The sequence below is a fragment of the Heptranchias perlo genome, chromosome 9, assembly GCF_035084215.1.
Source record: "Heptranchias perlo isolate sHepPer1 chromosome 9, sHepPer1.hap1, whole genome shotgun sequence".
In the NCBI taxonomy this organism is placed as follows: domain Eukaryota; kingdom Metazoa; phylum Chordata; class Chondrichthyes; order Hexanchiformes; family Hexanchidae; genus Heptranchias; species Heptranchias perlo.
Window position 1 is genome coordinate 48,805,231 of NC_090333.1, and position 26,516 is coordinate 48,831,746.

Sequence of the window (26,516 nt, forward strand, 5' to 3'; positions counted from 1 at the left end):
GCACCCCAACAACCACATTAAACATTCACTCCCTCCACCTTTGGTGCACCGTGGCTGCAGTGTGTACCATCTACAAGATGCACTGCAGCAACTCGCCAAGGCTTCTTCAACAGCACCTCCCAAACCCGTGACCTCTACCACCTAGAAGGACAAGGGCAGCAGGTGCATGGGAACATCACCATCTGCACGTTCCCCTCCAAGTCACACACCATCCCGACTTGGAAATATATTGCTGTTCCTTCATTGTCACTGAGTCAAAATCGTGGAACTCCCTACGTAACAGCATTGTTGGAGTACCTTCACCACACAGACTGCAGCGGTTCAAGAATGTGGCTCACCACCACCTTATCAAGGGCAATTAGGGATGGGCAATAAATGCTGGCCTTGTCAGCGACGCCCACATCCCATGAATGAATTAGAAAAAACACTGGGGCTGTGGTAACTATTACATCGTCAAAAGTATATGATGAAACGTTTCAGAAAATTGCCCTATAAAAAAAAGTGTTTTGCTGAAAAGTTATTCTGGACGCCCATTGCCAGTCCTTGGGTAAACATCCAAGTAAGATATGAAAACCAGACAAAACAATTGTTTGCAATTGTAGTTAAGAGCAAGGGCCCTCATTGATCAGCCAAGATTGGTTTTGTAGCCTGAAGTTAAATTGTACTAGTATTAAGAAGATCACCACTCAAAGACCCATGGACATACTCTTGGAAGAGTATAAGTCTTTATTCAGTTTCAAATTCGGTAAAGGTTATCCAGGTACACTTAATGTGTGAGCCAAGCCAAAATTTTTTAAGCCCACATTTTTTAAACCTTATGCTCTAAAGGAAAGGATATCAGTGAATTAGATTGCATGGAGTGTGAGGGCATAATTGAGAAAATTGACTACAGCGACTGGGCAAGCCCGATCACCCTTTTGTAAAACCGGAACAGAATTCTTCGGAAATCATAACAAAACCATTACACTCAACTATTTACAAGTCCAAACCATGTGGAGGTTTCCTTGACCTTTGAGGGTATCTTTGAGTAGGATTGACAATGGATAGACTGGGACTAACAACAGGAACAGTAGATGGGAATTTCTCAGGATCGATTTCAACACTGTCAGGGTTCACAACTTTCTGTGGAGACTGTCGGTGAGTGTTCACACCAGGATCAGAAGCATGAACAACGTCCTGGGAACGAAAGTGAAAGCACTGAGATCAGTATAAAAGAAAGTTTTGATGATAGTGTTGTATGTGGCTTCAAAGAAGAGTAGTGGAAATTGCTCAATCCTGAGGGCAAAAAGCAATATGACTGGGAATTTCTCCTTGGTTTCCAGTTCATACTAGCCAGTATCCAGAAACCAGATGGTTTGCCAGCAATCAACGATGTTTTTCTTGACAAGATTAACCAGACTAAACTAATGACAAGACCTTCGGAACCTTAACCAATGCTGTCCAGGAGCCCAGACTTCACATCATCCTGTGCAGGTTTTGAAAGGCAGTCACAAAGTGAACGAGGAGTTCCTGATTATCTTGAAATATAAAAAACAGGAACTATTCCGAAGACTGAGAAGCATCCTGAATAAGCTCATATCACAGATATTTCAACAGTTAATCAAGCAGATTCAGGAGCTGTCAATTGATACTAAGGAAGTAGCTGTTACCACTTCTCAGAAGCTTCAGATGTTTTGCCTATTCCCATGTGTAATGAACCAACCACCTCCCAGGATGTTGTTCATGCTTCTGATTCTGGTGTGAACACTTACACACAGTCTCCGCAGAAAGTTGTGAATCCTGACAGTGTTGAAACCGAACCTGAGAAATTCCCATCTCATGCTCCTGTTGTTAGTCCCAGTTTATCCATTGTCAATCCTACTCAAGGATACCCTCAAAGGTCAAGGGAACCTCCAAATTGTTTGGGTTTGTAAATAGTTGAGTGTAATGGTTTTGTTATGGTTCTAGTGTTGGCATACCCCATCTTTCATGCCTACTGCCAGCAGGGTGCTACGATTCCTTTTTTTTAATCACGTTATATTAGTTGCTGAATTTCTTTATTTAATGTTTTTTAGTGGTTAAACAGGCTCAAACTTGCAGATCATTATTTTCACTTTGTAATTCTGAGGGGGGAAAAGTGCTATGTATGGTACTTGCATGTTGTTAATTAAACACTAATGGGAGTAAGCACATTGTATCAATTACACTGCTTTTGTATTTCTTTCATTATTTTTTGACTGAAAATTGTAGAGGGTCTTGGAAATAAAAAGCAGTTAGTTATTACACCAAAGGGAGTGTTTGTTTGGACATAGCAGGTGTTACGGGTATGAAGGGATATTTGAGACGTTAGGGTTAGAATATGTAATTCTCTGCCAGAAACAGAAACAGAAACAGAGGGCATAAATTTTTAAAAAGAGAATTTAGCTAATTGCTTGAAAAAGGGGAGTATTAAAGGGCATGGGGAATAACCAGAAGAGCCTGATTGGATGACATGGAGACAAAAGTGGTGAGATTGGTCTTGGGTAGTCGTGTAAAATGGACAATAACAAATCAGCAGCCCATTTTATACCCAGTAGAAAAGAAAATCGGGTGGGGGTGTAAAACAGGCTGCTGATTTGCTATAGTCTCGCTATTTTCTGTGGTCCCGCCCAAGATCAATTTCACCCTCAAACACAGGTGCAGACATGATGGGCCAAATGGCCTGTTTCTGTGCTGCAACATTCTATGATCTTCTTGAAGTGTCTGATGTAGTAACAGCACCACCTCTAATAACACTATTAAGTCCCAGAAGGATGTTACAGTTCTGCAGGCCTCACTTTTAGTCTCCTTTCCTGTGAATTCCCCTTGTCAATCTCCAGGCTTTTAAAACCAAATCTTGGTCTCATCTAATCACTACTTCTTGATTTATTTTGTCTTGTCTCCTACTGGTTTCGATCTTACTGGCGCCCATGGCTCTTCACCTACATTAGTCAATAACAAAAGTCCAATTTATACAATTATTTGCAACTTATAGTTGGCAACAACTCCCCCAGAGATATCCACAGGGTCCAGGTTAGACGCGGCCAGTGGGGGCGGTCGCTCCAACTGTCTGCCTCTCTTCCGCGGCATTCTCCGCGCCCGGGTGGCCCCGGAGAGGGAGCACGCGGGTGTCTGCCGGTACGCTTGAGGCTTTCCGCGACCGGTGGGCACCGCGGGGACTGGAGTGCATCCTGGATCGATATAATAAAACTATTATTTGACACTTTATTTTGGTTTTTATTAATTTGCTGCACATAAAACACACCTTCTTATAAAAGGGGGGGGGGGGCTAAAAAAAAGAAGAGGAAAAAAAAATCGGATGTCTTTAGGGCACTCCAGAGGGCAGTCAAGAGTCAACCTGGAAGAAGAGAAAAGATAAAAAAAAGAAGAACCCACCTCCCCACGTCAGACATGTTCCTTTAAGACGGTTTTCGAAGCAGGGCACGTACGGCGTTGTCGCTCAGCGGGGCGTGACGTCATGACGCGGAGGCACGCTGCGGCGGGCGGGCGGGCGGGCGGCGGTGTTGGTGGTGAAGACATGTTGGAAGTCCGTCAACGTCACGATGCTGTGGTTAAATCGAGCCAGGAAAGAAGCGAGGCGGCCGGAGATGCAGCCCGCGTTGGCGCTCGTGCTGGGGACGGGGAGATGTCGACCGAGTCGCTGACTGTTTTCCTGAAGTTGTTCGCGGCGGTTTTTTATGGAGTCAGTTCGTTTTTTATTGTGGTGGTGAACAAGAGCGTCCTGACGAGCTACAGGTGAAAGGGGAACGGCGACGGTGGGAGCGAGCGAACAAACGAGCTCCGGGGACGGTGACCCCCGGGGAGCGCGCCGTTAGTCTGTTTGCAGAAAAGCAGCAGCTCGCTCCCCCCCAGATAGACAGCGCTGCTTGCAAGAGAGAGAGAAAAAATTGCATCTGGTTCATTCGTCGTATTCTCTGTACTTAAAAATAAATTAAAGCTGCAACCGTTGCATATTTTCCTTATGATTTGGATTGCTAATTTGTTTCGTGAAAATTACATTTGAGATAATTTGCTTCAGACGATATTTGCCTTTCACCGTTTAGAAATTCTTGACCAGCAGATCATTTCGCAAAACGTTACTGTTAATCGTTTTTGATACAAATATTTATCTTGTGGGACGTTAGGTGTTTTATTTTCTTGTAAACGATTTAAGGTTTTACAGATTATTATTTTGGGGAAAACGCAGTTATTCAGTTTTTAAAATGTTCTTTTGTGTAAGTTATTTTTTAAATTGCTGTTTGATTAGAACCGTAGGGCAAAGTTGTTGTGGGGAGTGCTTCTCATAAAATGTTACAAGAGAAACCGTTATGGGTCCGAGGCGATCCGGTCGGTGTTTACATTTTCTGATTAACTTGCTCGTTTTGCAAATTTTGTGAAAGAGGAAAAAGTTGAACGATGGCTTTTTTTTTCTCTCTCACAACACTTGGTCAGACAGTTTCCAGTCCCGACTCGTATACCGTGTAAACATGTTAGAGATTGTAATTTGTAACCACTCCTTGATATCTTTCTAATTACATCTGCAGATTTCCTTCAATTATATTTGTGGGCCTTGGTCAGGTACAGTTACTTTCACATTTGAATTCTGCGTGTCAAAGCCTACTTGTAGTAACTTTTTAAATTTTTTTTTAAGTAAACGTATAAAAAGCAACATGTGGCCACTTTCTGAAACCGTTTCTTTCACTTGCAGATGTTGGCAACGGTGTCGCTGCTGTGGGTGGGTAAGGCATGCAGGGTGGTAAAGTTTCCCGTCCTAGACTACAGTATGCCTCGAAAGGCAAGTCCTATGTGTTCTTTGTTTGTTTTAATTGTATTAACTAGTCCCTTTTGCAGTGGAAATAACTTTAATCCTATGAGGTATTTATTTGTATGTTTTAAACAGGTGCTGACTTCAACAGTTATGTATTTTTGACAATTTGCATTGTGTTTGTAAACATAAAAAAGTATTTTGCAATTTTTTTGAAGACCTTTTTAATTCTTAGTCCTTGTCCATCAGGCATTACAAACTGAAGATTTTTTTCCATGTTATGGATTTTCAGAAGTTGCTTCATAACTAACTGCTGCTTTGATCCTGAATTGAATAATCAAAAGTATTTTATATATGGATTACAGCATTAATGCATTGTAGTCATTTCCTGGTTTTTCATATTAGTTGACAGATTTTGAGTTTTGTTTGACCAATCTATATTACAATTGTTCTTGAATGAGAATGTTGACTGTGTTGCCTTTTTATAAAGAAAAAATAAAATCCAGCCAAGATGTTAACAGATCCACGAGAGTGAACTTTCTGTACTTTTTGTGAGCTGGGTGAAAGTAGCCTCATCACTCTTGTTGCATCCCACCCCTTACTGAGAGGGTGGGGTGGGGGGGCACGGAATAGAGCAGACATCCAGTTGGCGGCTCTTTTATGGCAGACTTAAGAACGTGAATTCTCACATATCAAATCTATATCATGCCACCATACCACTGCATTAATTCAGCTGTTAATAATTATTGTAAAACTGGTTCTTGTCATGCTGACACTTTTTTTTTAAAAAAAACCTAATTTTTCATATAAATGGGCAGTGTAAAGGCTCCCTTGATTCATTGGGTGGTGCACTTGCTGAATGGTATATTACTGAACCATGTAAATCAGGAAGATCCTAGTTTTGATCCCTGGTTTGTGATCTCAGCAAGTGGTGACAATGGTGCTACAAATGACCTGAGGCTGGGCTAGGGATGGAGGAAAAAAATAGTCTAAGGTTTCTACTCATCTCTAACCAGTGATCTCCTTCAAAAGAATATTGGATGAGGTCAGGATCTGTTTTGACTGCAATACCTCTACAAGGAGTTGGAAAGGTTTGTCACCAGTGTGAGCTCATGTACCTTTTCCTGTGTGGCATTGCTGGATGCTTGTGAACAGCATGCTCATGTTGCCCATTTAGTTGTGTTTGGTGTGTGTGGGGGAGAAAGGATCCCTACTTCGTCAAGTATTAAAATCATAGGCTAGAAATTGCTCCCAAAATAATGGAGGAGTTCAACAGTGCTCTCCATTTTTAATGGCGAATTGAAGAAGCAAATTCTCGCATTTGCGCGTGTGCACGAAATCGTGAACTTGCTCCTGTTGGCTCGCCGGTGATTTGACCGCTTCCAATTAAAGGGCCATCGCTCGCTACAATCAGAGAAATCATTGATAAGTTATCTGCCCAGCTGGAAAGTAACTAATTACGCTACCAAACAGGTACATTTAAAAATATCAGGTCTCAACTAAGTTTTAAAAGCGAGGTTAGCTTTAATAACTGCCAAACAACTAAAAATTAAATTTTAAAAATGTGGAGTCTCACATTACTCATTTTAATAGTTTTTGGTCATTAAAAATAATTAAAAATTAAAGCTTTTTAAATTTTTCCCTTCTGTCTCTTTAATTCAATTGTTTCTTTGGCTTTTCATAAAAAAAATTTTATTTACAATGACATCCAGAGTACTAACTTTAGATGGATGAAGTCTGCTTACCTGCTTGAGCAATGCAGCCTGAATCTGTGGGCGTGACTCCCCTTCCTGGCAGATTTTGTGGGCGTGTCTTCTTACCTCTCAAACTGTTCCACATGTGTCAACTCAGACTGCTCAGAGGCTGGGTTGATGGCGCTAATTTTTTTTCAAAAAGTTCAAAATCATGCAATTGGACGCCACAGAACCTGCAGTATTTTTGTTACTTTAACTCGCAGGAGCTGAGGTGAGTGTTGTCACGCCGCTCCGCGCGATTTCTGGCCCAAAGATTGCAGTCAGATCAGTTGGTGAAAAAGTGCTGGTCCACATGTACATATCAATAATTTTTTTTGAGAACGATCTAATTAAAAATCTTGTCAGCATGCATCCATTTCATCTCACATTTGAAAGGTGTCATATCTGAAAGTGTGGCTTCAGAGGTGTTGCGCCTGAAAAGTGTCTCGCCCCCTAAGCACCTCCAAATCCATAGAGAAAAGATGATTTTTTTTAATGAAAAGCTAGGATGCTTTTGGGAAGGAGTACGGTAGAATAAACAAAGGACCTGCATCTTCAAAATACTGCAATTCTATACTATGGGTGATAGAGCAAATAAATATTTTATAATGAGAATAATAGATTTTGGCAGGGATGAACAGTTACTAGTATCTTAAGCAAATTTTGTAAAGTAGTAGAAAAATAGTATTGTAGATATGTATGCACAGCCTGTATCTCAGCATTAGTTAAAGATGTGTAGTACTTTTACCTTGACGCCATCATGATATATTGCTTCATTAAATTTCAGCATATCACCTATTACAGCAGTTTTACATAGAATTTATATTAAGGCCATAAAAAAGGCAAATCAAGCACTAGGGTTCATTTCTAGAGGAATAGAATTGAAAAGCAAAGAAGTTATTTTTTTTAGTTTTCAGCACACACCATGGGCCTCTGTGACCAGTGCACTACAGGCAGTAAACCAATTCATATAATTCCATGAGCAATGCCATGGGAGATTCTTCACTATATTAATTCTAATAATGCATAGGAAGGCTCCTTTATATTGGGATATAGTACAGCAGGGGTCCATTTTCATCAGTCACTTGCTGGTTTCTTGCTAACCAGGGTAATGGTGTGCTACATTAATATTCATTGTGAATCCTATATCATTTTCCAATGGTACCATAGTGGAGTATATTCATGGCTTTCTTTGGGGTAGGAAGTGTGTGTGTGTGTGTGTGTGTGTGTGTGTGAGAGACACTCCCTGGAATAATTGAACTTCCTGATGAATCCTGTCCAAATATTTTTTTTAAAAAGACATATTTGTTACTCAAAGGAAGTCAATACTATCATTGCAGGAATATGTTCTATTAGTATGCCACAACAGAAGTAATGTGCTATTTACTCAACAACTGCAGAAAAATACAGAAATTTGACCACTGAAAGGTCCCTGGGTTGAAAACCTGTTATATGTAGCAGGGAAAAGGAAGACAGATTTTTCACTTAATTGTGTGCTTGCCACAGGATAGTTCCCTCACAGGTCCTTCACTTACAGAAGTTGTTGATTTGGAAGAGGTGCTGGTATGCAGCGTTTATAAAACTCAGTCAAAGCTTAATATTATGAATTACACATTTACATTGGCTGCACGTCTATATGTCGGCCAGCTGCAGATTAAAGTGAACCTGTGGAACTGTTCTTTGATACGAATGAAAAGTTTTCAGTGGTAATCTAGAAAACTGAATTTGCTTGTTGCACATAGTTACCTATACGATTTGCTCATGTGTACCTGGTTTTAGTTCCTGATCTAAATTGGACCTGTGCAGCAAATATTTGAGAATATTTATTCTTTGGCTATCTTAGTCTTCTAGGAAATATTGACAAAACGGCTGCCAATTTTCTTTGAATTTCAGAAGTAAAATGGCTGCTTCTGTGATGAGTTTAAGAAGCCAAATTCAAAGTGTTGGGACTATACCGTGTCATCTTATGCTGAGCTAGTGTTGTTAACCCTTAATAAACCAGATAGGAATTGATGACCAGGTTTTTGATCAAATATCGTGTTTGGGGGGGGAAACTTTCAGTAGTTAACTTTCATTGTTTTGTTGCAGTTTTTACAAGGAGAGTGATGTTGGACAGTATTGTTACTATGTGCCTCAAATAAACTAGTGAGATGCTGTACGCTTAGTTACAAATGGTGGCTGTCAGCAAACATTTCCAAGAGCTGTGAGTGATTATCTTACTAGAATGTGATAATGCAAGTGAAATGTCACAGAGCTGATCTAGAGCACTGTGTGGAAGTTGTAGCCAAAGGGTACACATACGTATTTCAGTGGGTAGGTTACACAATGCAAATCCTAAAATGCCCTCATTTTTATGTTGGTGTAATATAAAATTTACCACCAATTTATTTATCTTTATAATTCAGGTAAAAACTTCATACAATGGAGGTTATTATGTTTAAAATCATTTTACTTAAAATGCATGTATGATTTTATAGTACTTAGACCATAAGAGAGAGGAGCAGGAGTAGGCCATTTAGCCCCTCGAGCCTGCTCTGCCATTCATTGAGATCATGGCTGATCTGATTTTTACCTCAACTCCACTTTCCTGCCTTTTCCCCATATCCTTTGACTCCCTTGCTGATCAAAAATTTGTCTAACTCAGCCTTGAATGTATTCAATTACTCAGCCTCCACAGCTTTTTGGGGTGAAGAATTCCAAAGATTCATGACCCTCTGGGAGAAGAAATTCCTCCTCATTTCCATCTTAAACGGGCGACCCCTTATTCTGAGACTATGCCCCCCTAGTTTTAGATTCCCCCATGAGGGATAACATCCTCTCAACATCTACCCTATCAAGTCTCCTCAGAATCTTGTATGTTTCAATAAGATCTCCTCTCATTCTTCTAAACTCCCATGAGTATAGACCCAACCTGTTCAATCTTTCCTCATAAAACAACCCTTCCATACCCGGAATCAACCTTGTGAACCTTCTCTGAACTGCCTCCAATGCAAGTATGTCCTTCCTTCAATGAGGGCACCAGAACTGTACGTAGTACTCTAGGTGTGGTCTAACCAGCACCCTGTACAGTTGTAGAATGACTTATTTAGATACAGCTGGACTGTTCCAGACCAAAAACCACGCTCTGTTTTTGCCAAGCCCACTTTTCTTGCCATTGAATTGGTTACTGGCTCCAGTACCCATATTGGCATGGGATCTCCAGTCAGATCTGGACACTTCACCATTTTGTTCTGACCCTGGAACCCATACTACCATTTCCTAAGCCTCCAGCTATAGCACTTGCGTCCATTGTATCGACTGTTTAACCTAAAGCTGGTTTTGCTGTAACTATTCATGCACCTGTTGCCTGCTTCTCCAGACCGAAGCTTCCTTTCCCTGTTGATTTTGCTTCTTGACTCTCGTTGTGGTTTTCCTTTACCTCTGCCTCTCTCACCCATACTCTAACCTCTGTTTTGCCTTGCCAGCTGCGATATGCTCTTCAGTCCCTTACTCCACTCACTGCTAGTCCCCTGCTGACCACCTCTTCTGTTGCCACTATAGGCTTGAGTTCATCGTGGATATGCCCATAGCTCTCTCCTGCACTACCCTAGACATTCCACATCCCGTGCACAACTATCATCACCCTTTAATGCCCTGGTCTGCAGCAAACCTTTACACTCTCCCATCCTGATCACTTCCCCTGGTATGGCTCCCTCAAGTCCAGTGGGTGCAGACATGAGCGTACCTGGCATGCAACTGGTTTTAGCCATCCATCACCAGATCAAGAGCATTAAGCCTCACTCTCCTCTGCCAAAATGCTCACTAGTCCAGGATCATCCTGGAGAGCAAAAAGAACCCTGGCACCTTTGCTCCACTACTAACTGTCTCCTTAAATCTCTTTTGCCTGCCCCCTCCACCATCGCCACCAACAAATGCAGAGCTCATGGACTTCTTTGTCACTAAGATTGAGACCATCTGTTCTGCTTCTTCCTCCCTCTCCTTGTCTGTTAGCTTCAGGCTTCCTCCTTCCCTTACTCTAAACTAACGACTTTGTCTAGTTTTACTCCTATCTCCCCGTATGTCCTCACTGAACTTGTCCATGAGACCCACTGCTGCTCCCTTGATCCCATTCCCACTAAACTGCTGACCATCCAACATCCCTTCCAGGTCCCCATGGTAGCTGACATTCTGAATGGTTCCCTCTCAGGTATTTGCTCCCTCACTTTGAAAGCCATCGTCAACACCCACTCTCGACCTCTGTCCTTGCAATCTACTGCCCTATCTCCAACCTCCCTTTCCTTTCCAAAGTCATTGAATATGTTGTGGCCTCCCATATCCATGCCCATCTTTCCTGAAACTCCATTGCTGAATGTCTCCAATCATGTTTCTATCCCTTCATGGCCTCACCCCTCTTTATCTCTGTAACCTCCTCCAGCTGTACAACCCCACTGCCCTGACTCTGGCCTTTTGTGTATCCTTTCCCTTCCTTCAACCCACTGGTGGCAGTGCCTTCAGCTGTCAAGGCCCCACGCTCTAAAATTTCCTTTCTAAACCCCTGCATCCCCCTACCTTAGTTTCCTCCTTTTAAGACCCTCCTTAAAACAAAGAAGTGGTTTTAAGCTTTTGGTCGCACCTCCTAATATCATCATCATGTCTGTTTGGTCTGTTACGCCTCTGAAGTGCCTTGGGATGTTTTTCTACATTAAATGTTCCATATAAATGCAAGTTGTTAAATGTTTAAGTGCATTGGTGTGTATAATTGATAGATGTTTTGTTTCTGTTGCAAGAGTGTGTCACAGTTGTACCTGATTTGTTGCTGTTTTGTGAATAATATTTGAGCCAACTATAACTGAACAATCTTAACTTCCTCAGCAATAGCAGTTAGCCTCTGATTGACAGGATGCTTATTTGGAGCACTTCCTCACAGGAAGTACATTTCGTACCTTAAAGTGACAGGACATCTTAAATGCAGCTCGATTTTGGCAGTAGAGAGCTTTCCTCAAGGCACTCCCTTTATATTGATCAGGAAAGCACTATTGCTAGACATACTTAGTTTTATGCATTACTGCTGCACCGTCTTTCGGATGAGATGTTAAACCAAGGCCTTGTTCACCCTCTCAAAGAAGAGGAGCAAGGGGTTCTCCCCGGTGTCCTGGCCAACATTTATCCCTCAACCAACATCACTAAAAACAGATTATCTGGTCATTATCACATTGCCATATGTGGGATCTTGCTGTGTGCAAATTGGCACTCTCGTTACCTACATTACAACAGTGATGACACTTAAAGTACTTCATTGGCTGCAAAGTGCTTTGAATGTCCTGAGGTCATAATAGGCGCTATAGAAATGCAAGTTCTTTTTCCTGTCATATCCTTCAACTTTTTGGGATCAATGTATTGGGAGATCCTAATTTAAGTGAAAGTGTGTATAAGATCAGTAGCTAGATCCAGTTTTATACATATTTATTTATAAATCAAGTGTCTGTCCCCAACTGTTTAGCTTGTTGCATTCAGTAGTAACTGTAGTAAATATTTTTCATGTCCTGAATCATTAGTAATTTTAAATGTGTTTTCAGGTAGGTTGCACTATTGCGTTATGAAGGTCTTGCAAGCATGTGAGGCTGCAATAATCTGTGCCTTCTCTAGGTCTCTTTACATCTGGAATGACTCCTGTAACATTTAAAATTATTTAACTCTTTTAGGTGTTTCCGCTACCTCTCTTGTACCTGGGGAATCAACTTACAGGACTGCTTGGCACTAAGAAACTGAAGTATGTTTGAATCCATTCTTTTGGGGAAAAAATGTTTGAACAATTTGGCTTTCTTTTTCTAAATTGATTTAATGTCCTTTTTTCAGTCTCCCAATGTTTACAGTCCTACGGAGGTTTTCCATTCTGTTTACAATGATAGCGGAAGGTATATTGCTCAAGTAAGTAACATCATAGTCTTAATTGCTTGTTCATTTAATATTTATTTCTGTTTGTTTCAAAACAATGTTTGTTCTCTACATTTAGCTGTCTCTCTTTTAAATGGGGGGGAAAAAGTGACTGAGGGTTGCTGTGACATCCATAAAGTAAATTATAATTACAATTTGTCATGGGAAACTTTGTGAAATCACTGAGCAGTTGCATCTTAAGATATGTTTCCCAAAAGTCAAGTCCAGCCAGGGCTGTGTGCCACTTCTATATTCCAGCCAGTCACATTTTGCAAACCAGCTTAGTTAATTGATGAGAGCAAGTAGCCAGTTTAACTCTACCGCATTGGGCAACGAAAAACTTTATCAAAAGAATATGTCTCCTACTTCAGTACTGGCTCCCACTGCAATCTCTTACATGATTTTCAAAAATCACATTATGAAAAAAATTACACTTGTCACAGTAAGTGTAAAACATTATGGAATGTTGTCATGGCAGATCATTAACCTTATTTATAACTTCCTGGATTAAAAACAGCTGCATTGTTGAGAGAATTCTGTCTGTCTGTCTCCCTCTCTCCCTCCCTCTGGGCAAGTAGCTATTATTTTCAGAACTCAGTTCCACCATAAATATAAACTGCAAATGCTGGAAATATGTATGGCTTCAGGTCTCCTCCTTCATCAGAAACCAGACAAATACCTTTTTCATCTGCGGTATGAATTGATTGTGTCGTGTTGTCTTTCTACAGTGCTTGCATGTTAGTCTTGTCCCTGATAAATATGTACTGCATATGCAGGAACCAAATTCTGTCAATGTTAAACGTAATTGTAGCCAAAAAGCAAATCTGTTTCTATATAAAGTGATTAAAATTACTGTAGTAGTCATAGTTCTATATCCATTTCAAAGTGCTTGTGTCCGAGTTATGGTTCATAGTATAGTTCTAGCCCGTGAGCTTCTGTTATCCATTTGTTGAACCTCTGGTCCACCATTTCCTATGTGCATTTATGTGCTTTCTTGTAGCATGTAACATTGAGAACTTGCTAAGGATGGCCAATGGTTTATTACTCTTTTCACGTTCCTTTAAATCGATTAGTCTGGAAGTTGTAACAGTTCATTCTGACCACTGTGTAGATTTCGCATCCACTCAGTTGACCCCTCTCTGAATATTGCTAAGGTCTGCCATCTACAGTAGGCCCACAAACAATGCAGTATTGTAAATAAACTAGGGTGGATTCTGCCCCTGTTGCTCACAGCTGTAACATTGATGGATTAGTCCTTGCCATGTGGAGGTACTTCTGCTGGAGCAGTAGATGCCTTTCTTCCATTCGTGACCATAGATGTTGAGCAGATAATGCATGAAGGGCATTATTGAGGCTACAAAACATTCAGAATGCAGCAATCTGTGGTTGACTCACACTGCACCAGACTAAATGGCCACATTCCAAAACTGGCAGATGTAGGCTTTGTACCATCTAAGGAAAGTTCTGTGGGCTGACTCCGTGCTTCTTTCCATAGAGGCTGAGCCTGCCTGATGTCCTGGTGACGATGTCATTGATGTGCTGTATCCAAGCATATTCCTCTGAAAAGTTATGCCCAGGAATTTCTGCTGGTCTTGATTTTGGTTTTGACAGCATCTCCAACGTCACATCCTGTTCCTTGTGCTTGCTTCCTTTTGAGAATAGCACACATTGATTTTCTGGGGTTCAGTACAATTTGGCATTGGTATGCCCATACCTCCATATCATTCAGGCATCTCTAGAGCTTCCCTGATGCTATTTATAAGCTCATAGAAGACACCCAATGACTGTCATCGTCAAACTTTGCAATGCCTAAACAAAAGACTGGGGCTTGCTCAAAGACATTAACTTAAAGAATGAATAGGAGTGGGCTGAGAACCAAGCCCTGGGGAACTCGTGTCAATGGGTAAAACCTGGTAGAAATTGCCATCCCCAATCTTAACATCAATTTTGCGCTTTGCCAAGAAATTCGATATCCATCAAATCGGCTTACTTGGGCTGGGGGTGGTATATCGTAACCCGTTGTGTCACACCTTGTCAAAAGCTTTTTCCATATCCATGCATACCACTAGTACTTGTTAAAGCCTTGTAGAATATGTTCTGACAGTCATAGCAAGTTGTCACTGGCGCTTCTTCCTCATAACATCTGCTTGCTTGAGTTGAAGAAATCAGTGCTCTTGAGGTGATGACTATCTTCACCTGCTTTTCCAGGCAGCTCAATAGGCTGACGGGCTGATAATTTCCCGAAGTCACTAGATTCTGCCTGGTTTGTGGACCATTGTGACCGCAGCTGATTTTCAGCATCTCTGGACGTAGCCCAGTACCAATGATTTGTGTCACTGCAATATTTTTGTCAGGTGCCTTTGGTGATGTTGTCTCTCCTGGGGCTTTGCATGCTCTTTTGCTGCAACCAGAATTCAGTGGCAATAATTGGCTGGACCAAGGTAGTCACATTTCTCTGTGGTGCATTATCTTCACCATTACTTGTAGGGGCTGTAGTCAGGGTTTGGTAGATGTAATAGTCAGCTTCCTTTTCCCAGCTACAGTTGAATTCCTGGTGATTTTGACTTGGTGATCTTTAAAGAACTTAGATTTCTTTTGAGTTTGTCTCTGTGCTGCAGCCCAAGATATGCATCCGTGGTATAATTTTGCCCAGGCTTTGCCCTGAGGATGTGATGCCAGAATCACTTGGGATCTTGCTTTCATTTAACCATTTCTGCAGAAAATATTCCACTCCTTCTTGTCTGCTTTAAGGAGTTGTCGGATGGCTGGCTGATGTTTTTGTTTCCCTGATCTGTGTTTTAATATAGTCCCTCCCGAGTGTCTTTTTTTAAGCAAATCATCCTGGTGATGTGTTTGGGTATCATAGCAGTCCTCTCACTAGGATTTTCTATTAATATGGCTGCTTCCTTTAGAGCATCAGTCAACTGCTTGGTGGCCAGCCCTAGATAATCAGATGGATGATGTTTTTTGTTATATGTAGCCTGAATATGGCCCAGTCAGCTCATTTGTAGTCCCAGCCTAGTACTCTGGGTGGCCTGAATCAGGGAGAGAGATTCAGTGTGAACAGGACTGGTAGCCCCTGCCCACATCTTCCCTGACCCTTAGTGGCACTCCTCGTTCCTGATGTACTTTGACTGCTGCAGACTCCAGTCCACAGGTAGCTCCAGAGATGTCAGTTTTGCTGTAGACCAGACTGTAATGTATGAGGAGGGCTATTCCGCCTCCTTTCCTATCTTATCTGTCTTGTCTGATCTAACAACATTGCAGTTCAGTAGGCTGAATTGGTCTTTGCTGGAGAGATGGGTCTCATGTACTGAGGCTATGTGGCCTTTGTTTTTCTGTAGAGTTCGGAGTCCCTGGATGATTCTCATGTTTACATGTAGTATGCTTATTCTCTTCACGGGACACTCGAGGTACTTTGTGTTTTTTGTGCTGTTGATTACAGACTTTTGAATTTTGCAGGCCGACAGAATTGGATAAGAATATTCCCTCCTTGGATTTAGGTCCTTTTTCGCCCAATAAGGGAGCAGCATTTACCAATCCTCTAAGTCCGAAAAACTTAAAAAGCTTAAACCAACACCATCACTGATTTCAGCTTCAGAAAGTGGACAGTAGTGGGGTGCGATGGCAATAAACAGAGTGGGCGGCAGTGGAGTGAAAATCCCTTGAGTTTAGAAAATTGGGTGATTTTAATTGAGGTGTTTAAAATTATTGAACGATTCAGTAGGGAAGATATAGAGAAACTATTTCCTCTGGTGGAAGAATCCAGAACAAGGGGGTACAATTTTAAAATTAGAGCTAGGCCATTCAGGAGTGAAGTCAGGAAGCATTTTTTTTAAACACAAAGGGTAGTGGAAACCTGGAAAACTCTTCCTCCAAAAGGCTGTGGATGCTGGGTCAATTGAAATTCTCAAGACTGAGAGCAACAGATTTTTATTAGGGATGGGCAATAAATGCTAGCCTTGCCAGCGAAGCCCGCATCCCATGAACGAATAAAAAAAAAAAAATCACCAGAAGTTTACTAGATATCAAGGCTAGTGAAGATAATTCTCTTGCATGGGGATTTGGAGCTCACCCATGGGAGTGATCGAAGATATGGGAGTAGAACAGTCAAGAATAAGGAGGGTAGAAAAGACTTCTTAAAAAAAAAAAGTACCTGGATCTTATTTTTTGAGTGCATTGATGATGAACAGCGCACAGATTTCGCAATTTTTGGAAATTGTTTTTTTGGGATGTATTTTTAAAAATGTTTGTGGCCTGCGTGGAGATTTAAAAAAAATGTTTTCTACAGGTGTAGGTTTCTTGTGAATCTTTTTTTTAATAGATTTCTGTGAATGATAAGTGTTGCAACGCTAAGTCAAGATAAGTGAACATGGCTAGGATCAGCTAGTTCAGTGGAGTGGTGATGGCCTTTTGGGGCAGCCCTTTGTAGCTTTAAAAGTGGAATCTTATCAATACGTAACCAAAAAAACTATAGCAGCATACTGTAAAGATTTACAGACGGGGATCCTGCTTTAGTGTTGGGCAATACTGTTGTACCCTTGTTTATAGACTGAATGGAGGTAAAACTATTGCCAAGACTGTGTTCCAGTTCATTGAAACTACTCTTTCAAAATGGTCTTTTAAGATCATTCTCTTCAACCATGCCTTTTCTCCCTCCTTGCACCCTCTTTCCTTTCTCCGTCCCATTCACTCATTCCGTCCTCCCATGAAGTGGTCGGAGTTGTCTGGTATTTTGGCTACATATACATAACCAAGTTATTGCCATTTAAATCTTGGATTATAGTTTTAATATGCTAAACTAATTTTATTTGAGAGAATCGCGTGCGTTTTAACTGTCATTTTGCAGCAATGGATTTCTGAAGAGTAGAAATGTTTCTGCCATTGCAGATCAGTGCATTATTGGTGACCAGCTTAAAAAGATTAATTATGGTTTATTGTTCCGTATCTGTTTTCCTTGCACCTATGCACCTATTTGTAAAGTGCCTTGGGCTGTTTTCTTGCTTTAAAGGTACTATGTAAATGCAAATAGCCATTCTTTTTTCCTCTCCTGATTGCAGAAAGATCTTCTCTCGATCTGTTCAGATGACTGTATTTGCAATGATCCTTGGTGCATTTATTGCTGCCAGGTAAGATTATGACTTATAGTATCATAGAATGTTACAGCATAGAAATAGGCTATTTTGGCCCATCAAGATTGAGTCAGTGTTTTACTCTGCATACGCTATTGAGTCTAATCCCACTTTCCTCACTTTCATACTTTAATATTCAATTTCAAATAACTATCAAATTCCCTTTTAAAAGAATTTATGGAATCTATTTAAACAATGATTTGTGGAAGAAAATTTGACATTAGAACCACGGCTCTAAAGAATTGTTTATTTTCGAAAGCTCCTGTTAATTCTTTTTAGGTCCTTAAATTTGGGTTTTCTTGTTACCATCTAATGGAAACAATCTCTCACTATCTACCTTATCATAAACCTTCATTATCTCAGGCCTCTGTCAGGTCACCCTTAATCATCTTGGCTCAGGTAAAAACAGCTCTAACTTCTAAAGTCTTCATAACCATAACCCTCCCATCAGATTGCCAAGTCTACAACAGAGGGTTGACTTGGTCCCAAACTTCCATTGAGAAATGTGACCTAATGGAGCCAGCTTGATCACAGAGAATTCCCCCCACACCTGCCGTGTGGAAGACAGGCGAAAGTTGATAGAAAACTGACACGTGCCTATTCCACGTGCATTCTGCTTTATCGTGAATTCTGCCCAATCTATTTAATCTCCTGTGTACAGGTTTTTGTTTCTCCTGTCCTTTTAACGAAAATAGAGCAAGACTCAAGATACCTATCTAACTTTGTATCTTACATTAGATTATTGACCAATTGTCTTCCTTGACATAATATTTCCATGATCTTAGCAACTAAGAAATAGATGCATTCCACACAGTTTGTGGCTTAACTACCTATTTCTATTAATCCTCAATTCTGTTCCTAGTCAGCTATCTGTCCAGCTTTACCTGTTTTAAAATAAGTGTCAGCAAACTGCTTTATCTGAGCAAGTGTGGAAAGAAAAGTTCTTTTCTGCTGAAATTTGAGGCTGCGGTGATAGTTGTAAGAAGTAGTTGCTTCAGTATGTTTTTGATTTTATATTTTTACTGAAATATGTAGATTTGAAAATTTAATTTAAACTTGCCACAAAATTGATAGATTTGTCAACTTGAGTTAGTGAAATCTCAATCTTTGATAGTGTCTCAAGATTCAGTTCTGCACACCTTTTTAGCTGCGGTATAAAGTGACTCATGAAACCAGGTTTCCATCAAAACATAAATCACGTTTGATTATATCATTCATCTGATAACTCGCATAAAATTCCTTAAACCTATTCTGGAATTTAGTCTGTCTCCTGCTTGCCCTGGATTTTCTTTGGTCTCCCAAATTCTTGTACCATTATTAAAAGCCAGTGCTCCTACTTTGGAATGGGTTTGTAACCATTAATGGATTTTAAAGAAAAAATTATCTTAAAATTTGTTCAATTAATAAAATATTTAGGTTATACAGTTTGTCTAATTTTCTTTAAAATAAACTGTATAACCACTGTGGGGAAATGAATAATGGTGAATTTTCTTGCCATCTCAAAAAAAAATTCCAAGAAAATGAAGTATTCCAGGTGTGTGCCCCATCCCAAAGCAGTGAAAATGATCAGCTGTGTAACTAATCAAAGTGCAGGTTTACACAATGGTTGGTAATAACTTCTATTATCTACAGTCCACTTTCAATTACTGCATAGGGCAGCCCCCCCCCCCCCCCCCCCCCCCAAAACAAAGAAAACACTCCAGGCAGTGCACCAACAGGAATCCCATTGTAATTCAATAAAGGAGTTTAAGTTCCAACAATAACTGCAGTAGTAGTTGAATAACAAATACCATTTGTGCAATTATTTAAGAAATAAAACTGGATGTGGTAGATAATTTCATTGGGGGTGTTAATTGGATTCATTGATTTTGTATTTGTTGCAACTGCTTTGATTTAAATACCTCTGCCAATTCATTTTATAGAGGGGGGGAAAAAGTACCATATGGTTTGTGTGACTCAAATGACTTAAAAAATTGAATTACTATGCATCTCACATACAGCTCCTAAATGGCTGGCTATGCTTGTAAGTAGCTTATTTACAGTCAGTGGCTAGTAATTACATGCAAGCACATTGTTTCAGGAAAATGAAGAAGCTAGTTCAGGAATATGGTTTACTTGAGGCAATTTGTGAATTAGATAAAATGCTATCATAAATAATGAATTTAACATAAAACTGGACAAGGACATGCTTGCTGATTTTTTTTTCCCCCCAATCCTCCCAACGCCCAGGGACCCCCGATGCTGAGTCTCCACCTCCTTTACATAGGTCTGGAATTTCTGGTACTTGCTGTAATGGAGGAAGGTGAGCAATGGAGTGCCTGCACCTGTAGTAGGAGTAGGCACCACATTTCCATATGAAAGAGGCGGGATGGGGTGTTGCACCATTTTATGAAGAATCAGCCTTTTATGGTCTTGGCTGTAGCCTCTCTACGATCAAAGGATTGGAGTGGAGCAGGCAACAGTCCTGCTCTTAAGTTCCTTCTCTTCCTTTTGGGGACATTAGGCCAGGATCAGCGTGTCCTTCTGTCTGTTGTTTTTAGACAACAGCCAGAAGGCCCTAACCGTGGCAGCCATTGCAGTCACTGTAGCACTCCAGCGGTCAACTTGCCTCCCCCACTTTCAGGCACTAGACCCTACTCTGGAACAGATGTATGTCCTGGGTACAATCAAGGCATGTAAATGACCCAGCTCTCCAAATTTGGGTGTATTGAGGCCAGCACAGACTCAGTACACTTTGATTGCGCTACACCTGTTCAGTGCATGAACAGAGGGGACCAGTAAAATTGGCCACAAAATTGCCAATATGTGTTTTTAAAATCAGTCACAAAGTGTTGACTTCGCTGTGAGTGCATGTATTTTTATTTAAGGTTAAAATTCCCTCTGATCTATTCTGGCTACATAGATGCTGAGAGGGTGGATGATGAACTTTTGATCCCTACCAAAAAAAAAATGCTATAGTTGAGTCAGCTGTGAGGAGGCACATTGGGGAGGAAACATTTTGTCCCCCTTCTTCCCCTGTAGGGACATAGATCAGAGGAATCGCACCTACATCTTTACCATTGTGGACCTCACATAACTCCTATTTAATTTTTAAAAAAATTAGCCCCATCCATTTTCTGTTGTTAAGAGGAACCTGAGGATTAGAATACTTATTAAAGGGTACCGAATGATGTAGAAAAATAGGTTGTGATCCAAGGTACTTTGAATTCAGGTTTCATATCATGAAACAAGCAGGCTTAATTTTGGGTTATAGTGAAGTTTGAGACGTTCCCTTTGAAGTAATAAAACTGTGAGTGCACTTGCATGCATACTTAAACTTTGTCCTGAGATGAATATTCTAAACACAGTAATAGTGGTTTGAGTGTATCCCTGTTTTAATATGCAAGCTGAAATGCATTTTCTTTCAGTTCTGACATGGCATTTGACTCATTTGGGTACGGATACATTCTTACAAATGATGTACTAACAGCTGCCAATGGAGCTTATGTAAAGCAGAAATTGGAGTCAAAAGTGAGTAGTCATGTTTTTAATTTATTTCAAAACCTAGTGTTGAAGACTTTTATCCTGGAATATTTAAAATCTTTAATATTCACTCCTATTCCCATGAAACTTCCACTTACAGAATTCTATAGTTCTGGGGTCTACACTGAAAGTACTTGTCCTGAGGTAGCTGTAATTAGATATGTTTTCCTTCTTGAATTTTGCTCTCCGTGCAGAGTTTAAAAGAACACAGACGACATGAATAAAATTCTACTGTTGATTGTGGGCAATAAGTGAAGTTTTTTCTTCCAGTTTTCTCTCCGGCCTCTTTTTAAGGATGCTGACTTCTGCTGGAGTGCAGTCACAGAAGTTGCAGCTTCCGTACAATGCTTCACCCATGTGACCATTCACGTGAGCCTAGATGGTGTGTTGGCAGGCTATTCGGGGGAGTGTTGGAAGTGAACCTGTTTGCCATGTTCACACATGCATATTTTCCAGTAAGAATTCCTGGCTAGGGTTGAAAATTAGGAAGCCCTGCTGATTTCCTCCCCTCCCCCCCCCCCCCCCCACTTCTCCAACCTGTGGGTAGTAAGGTTGAGTATCACATTGTCCTTGTTGGTATGCATCCCATATTTGTGTGTGTGTGTATATGGAACATGCTAGTTCTATAAATCTTACCACCGGTGTGCTGCTATCTGCCACGTGTGTCACCAGTTGATGGTGTGGATACATTTCTGATTTCCTTTCCTTTTGCTGATGTTATCAACCTTGCAGTAGTTATGCATTTCTCTATAGAGAGGAAAAAATAAGAGCTTCCCCTGACATTCTAGTTCACCTCCTTTGCTGGTATCAAAGGGCAGGTCAGTCATAATGGAATCAGGGGTAGGGTTGGAAAAGGTGAAGAGGAAAATTGAGAGAGTCTTAGTGTCAGGATCCATAGGCAGCAATTTCGGTCTTCATGTGGGCGGGCTGAGAGCTGTGCCTTCCCGGAGAGGTCAGCACGTGACCATCCCAGTTTTCAGATTGTTCCTCGTTAGCCAGATTGAGGCCTATAGAGGAGCTTGTGACATCGTGTGCTGCTGCAGGTTCTTGAAGGCTTGCAACAGCTTAAAAAGGACCTGGTTTTTTGTGGGCAAAAGAGAGAAGCAACACAGTGGAGCTGCAAGCATCTCGGGTTCCTGCAGATCCCTCAGGTTTTCAGATGCAGCTGTGGAAATGCTGGTAGAGCAAGTGAACATCAGAGAGGAGCTTCTATTCTCTCTTTCCCCCCCCCCCCCCCCCCACCCTGATGACCAGCACAGGAGAAGGTCCTGCCACTATGTAAACACTGACACTGATGGAAGAGATGACATAGCTTGAGGCCTGGCACAGCAGGGTGTGTTGGCATTTTCCCTTCCTTTTCTCTTTCTACTTAACCCTTTGTCACAGTCACACACTGAGCATGACAATCTGATCTGCTAGTGCTTACTCTCATGACTAGATCCTAAGCCTTGTCCCACTCTCCTTTTTCTAAGTCCATTAGACAACTCAGTAGCTGCAGTCAGACAGACTAATGAGGATAACCTTGAAGATAAAGCAGAGTCACTCGCTCTTACCCTGCCAAGCACCAGCACAGAAATTGGCATCTCGCATGAATTAATGAGTTAGAAGGGACTGCATTGTGGGGATTCACCGAACACGTGTGCAGCTGGCGAGGATGGCCCAGGAGAAAGCTAACTGGGGAGTCAGCTCATGTCCTTGCTCTGTGGAAGAGGACAGAGATGCAAACTTTCGGTGCTTCAGCCTGTTAAAGAATCTGTGTACTACCAATTGTTGAATGCTTTGGCCTGCCTGGCAAGCAGCTTCCAGTGCACCTTGGATGGTATGGTGGAGTCCACTACCAACTTGTGTGGGGTTCGTGTGCATGGCATGGATACTCTAGGCAACTATGGAGCATGTGGTCACTTCGATGGCTCCTGTGGCTGAGCTCCCCCTGCAGGAGTCTGTCACACCAGTAATAGCATCTCTCAGAAATGCTCATATTGGGCCAAGCAGGCTCTGGGTTCATCCATCTCTTCTGCCTTGGACAATCTGGGAGATCAAATGGATTGTGGCTTCAATTTAATCATAGATCTTCTACAGTTTGCTCTTCTGCAGGGCAGTAGTTGTGGAGACCTGGAGACCACTAGCAGGGGCAATCCTGCAATGGCAATGGTGACAACATATCTGGACCCTTGCTACCCCCTGAATCATTGCCCTCCCTGGTGCCAGAAAGCTAGCTAGGCCAGACTATCCTGCCCCTGAATTGCTGTCATCTGTGCTTGGGTCCTCTGGTCTAGCTCTTAGAGGTCACGGATCACGAGCATTTCATAGGCCCTTGAATGAGCCACAGCAGCCTTCACCTCCCACATTGCAGCCACTGGGGGCGCACCTCATAGATGCGCAAATTAGCACTTGAGAGGCACCAAGGGCTCATCATGGTAACACATAACGTGTGGGCATTGTGTAAGCCAGCAAGCTGATCCTTTTTGAAATCTTTGTGTGTGGAGAATGTTCCTGTAGTTCTGCTAATCTTGCAGTGTTAATTCATATGACTGTCAATTTTGGTCTTTGGACTGATGCTGTTTTTTTTTAAAAAAGAGTAGAACGACTGGGTGATATGTTGGACATGACTGTCAATGCAGGGATTGTTCAGCTAAAGTTCCCTTCAGTGAGCTGTTGCTGAACAGCTCTGGCTGTAGGCAACTATTGGACCCCTTTCGCTACCTTGCCATCTTCTATTTCATCACTGCCCACTCCTTCATAATGCTGAAGGTCCTCATCCATTGGTGACTCCATATATTGTCCCAGTTGCAGAGCAAAGTTATGAGCATGCAGAAAACCACTAACATACAGAATACTGTGGGCTGTATTGCAAGATGCCACCAATCCTGTTAAGGGATCAGAATAGCTACTTGTGGCCTCCAATGGTCTGCTCAATGACTTCTCTAGTTGATCCATGGATCTGATTGTAGCAGAGTTCAGCAGCTGAACGTGGGTTCCTAATAGCCAAATGTGCAGGGGCTAGCCTTTAATTTGATGTGCAGGGCAAAGAGTGGGGGAATGGACGATTGACACAATAGAAAAATATCATGGCAGCTGCTAGGAAAACAGGCACAGATGTGCATGCTGCACTGCTGGTCATCACACACAAGTTTTACATTAATAGAGTGGAAGCCTTTGTGATTGATGTCATGTGAAGGAGTCCACAGGGCAACTTAGGTGCAGTCAATGGACTCGGGGGAAGCCTGCAGAGTATCATTCAGTGTGAACACCAGAGCCCTATCCTGCTGCTTCCAGATGTCCATGGGGAAAGTGATGAATGTGGTTGCTATAACAATCAAAGCGTCTGTAGCCTCTTTAATGCAAGTCTGGACTGCAGACTGACATAATTGCTGATAACCCATGTGGCAGCCTGGTAGGAGCTGGAGGCACAGAAATTCAGTACTGCAGCAGACAATGCTGTACTAGCTGTAGCAGTTGGTAGCAGGCCTTCTTGCAGGAAGCAACACAACTCTGACAGCCTACCTAGAGAATCAAAGCCTCCTTGTGCACTGCTCCTTGTACACTGCTGCTCAAGACTGCAGATATGTTGTTCTGGGCCTATAAACTCTGGGAGGGTAAGCATTCCTCTGAGCATGCATCCTTTTACTTGCACACTCTCCAGCTGTTGCTGTTTTCTCCCTCCTCCTACCAGAGTGGGATTCATAGAAGGATCCCCATCAAAAAACGAGTGCCAGAAGCCCCCTGACAGTTCAGAACCTACAGTAGCAAGTACAAGCACTTTCAAATACTTTAACATCGAAAAACACACCAGGTACACAGCTTTATCTGTGAGTGCCATAGAATTTGAAATGGCCGCCTTAGGCTCTTGGGCGAGAGCAGGAAGTGGCATTAGTCAGGCGATGAGGATAGAAAATGTCATTGTAATGACATCATTTGAATTTATTCACGAGGGTGCTGCCTGTTCGAGGTTGAAACTCTGGCTGCCAGGATTAATGTCCCCCAGAAAATCTGACCAGTCTTAAAAGCAATGTTAAGTGGGTGGGACACACTGTTTTATTTTTTGTCTGCTACTTCCCTGTTTTTGAGTGATAGAGACTAAAATCACCCCATAGTGTTCAACTTTAAGACTCCTATCTATGAAATGAAACCCACTGAATGGAAGCTCTATGTTTGAAATGAAATACACTGGATTGAAGTTCTGTTGGCTGGGAGATGGTGACCTATATTGAAATCTCTTGCTTTATGAGGTATATAATAGGGGAAACTTGAAACGTGGGCTTTGTTCCTATAAATTGGGTAAAATGTTACAATAATTTTCAATTGTTGCAGTTTTTGGTATTTGTGAGATACTGAAGGCACATTTTATATATTAATAAAAACTTTTCCGTACCCTTGAGCAGTTTTTTTGTTTCTCCCAGGATACTTTTATCTTGGAACTAAGATCTTTGAGTTGTTTCAAAAAAGGTTTTGTACAGTGTGGTGGTTGTAGCAGCCCCTCCTTCATGTTCTTTGTGAAGGCCAGTGGATGAATCCTATCGAAATTGAATAAGACTTAAAATCAAGCTTGAAATTCTTTTTGAATAAATGTGCTGAACAGTGATTGAGGCTGTACAGATATCTTTCTGTAGAGGATAACTCTAATATAAATTCTAAATTATCTATTTAAAAACAAGGAGTTAATGTTGACCTTGTATAAGATCTTAATTAGGCAGCAGCAGGAGTACTGTTTCCAGTTGTGGGCACCCTCCCTTTCTCGCGCTCTCGTGACGTTGTGGACTTGGTCAGCAACCTCCTATTTAGTTTAATTTTACTGGAGGGTGGTCCTCAGCCCCAAATAGGGCTACCCTCCTTTGGCACCCCTGCAGCTGGACCAACAACTCTTAAGGGGAGTGTTGCAAACACTGTCTCCAATTGTAGCATTGTGATTTGTTATAGTTTCCTGTCCCCATCATAACTTAAATTTTTGGCTGGCTATATTGCCTTTAGTTGCTTCCTGGCTGGATTTTGTGGTTCTCTGCTGAGTGTACTGCTGGCCAAGCTCTCCGTGCCTGTTGCTTGTGTAAATTAAGGGAGAGGGGCTTCCATTGGGAAATTGGGGCCAGGCCAGCCAACTGTGCTGCAGGCGAGCCTGTGAATTGGGCTAGCACAACCCAATTGCCACAACTGGGTCTCGTGTGTAGTATTTCAGGATAAGTATTGTTTTTCACTTATGAGATGTTTAGCTATTCTTGATCAAAATTGTGTATGCGGAATATAGAATTCGAGTCCTTTTGGTCGTGTATGTTTTGCATTTTAAAAAAAAATTGATTGTAACCCAGTTCTAAAATGGTTTCCAGTGCTGAATTGAAAAACTGAAAAGGCTGCTCGGAGAGGGTTTGTCTGTATCAAAGGCCCCCAGAAAGAATTGAACATGTAGCCAAATTAAAGGTAGTCATTAAAGGAGAAGGTGATTTTTAAATGCTGATTTTTGTT

The 26,516-nt window shown here is 41.5% G+C and overlaps 1 protein-coding gene across 2 annotated transcripts in view; it reads left to right on the forward strand.

Moving 5' to 3' along the window:
- The first annotated feature begins 3,513 nt into the window (after positions 1-3,513).
- The window catches only part of slc35d1a (solute carrier family 35 member D1a), a 49,097-nt gene continuing 26,094 nt past the window's right edge, over positions 3,514-26,516 (forward strand). For both annotated transcript variants that reach the window (XM_067990362.1, XM_067990363.1), the window contains exons 1-7: positions 3,514-3,753; positions 4,542-4,575; positions 4,706-4,792; positions 12,177-12,244; positions 12,331-12,402; positions 17,469-17,537; positions 20,948-21,050. In XM_067990362.1, the coding sequence (XP_067846463.1) occupies positions 3,536-3,753; positions 4,542-4,575; positions 4,706-4,792; positions 12,177-12,244; positions 12,331-12,402; positions 17,469-17,537; positions 20,948-21,050 (651 nt within the window). In that variant the 5' untranslated portion in view covers positions 3,514-3,535. The remainder of the gene's footprint in view (positions 3,754-4,541; positions 4,576-4,705; positions 4,793-12,176; positions 12,245-12,330; positions 12,403-17,468; positions 17,538-20,947; positions 21,051-26,516) is intronic.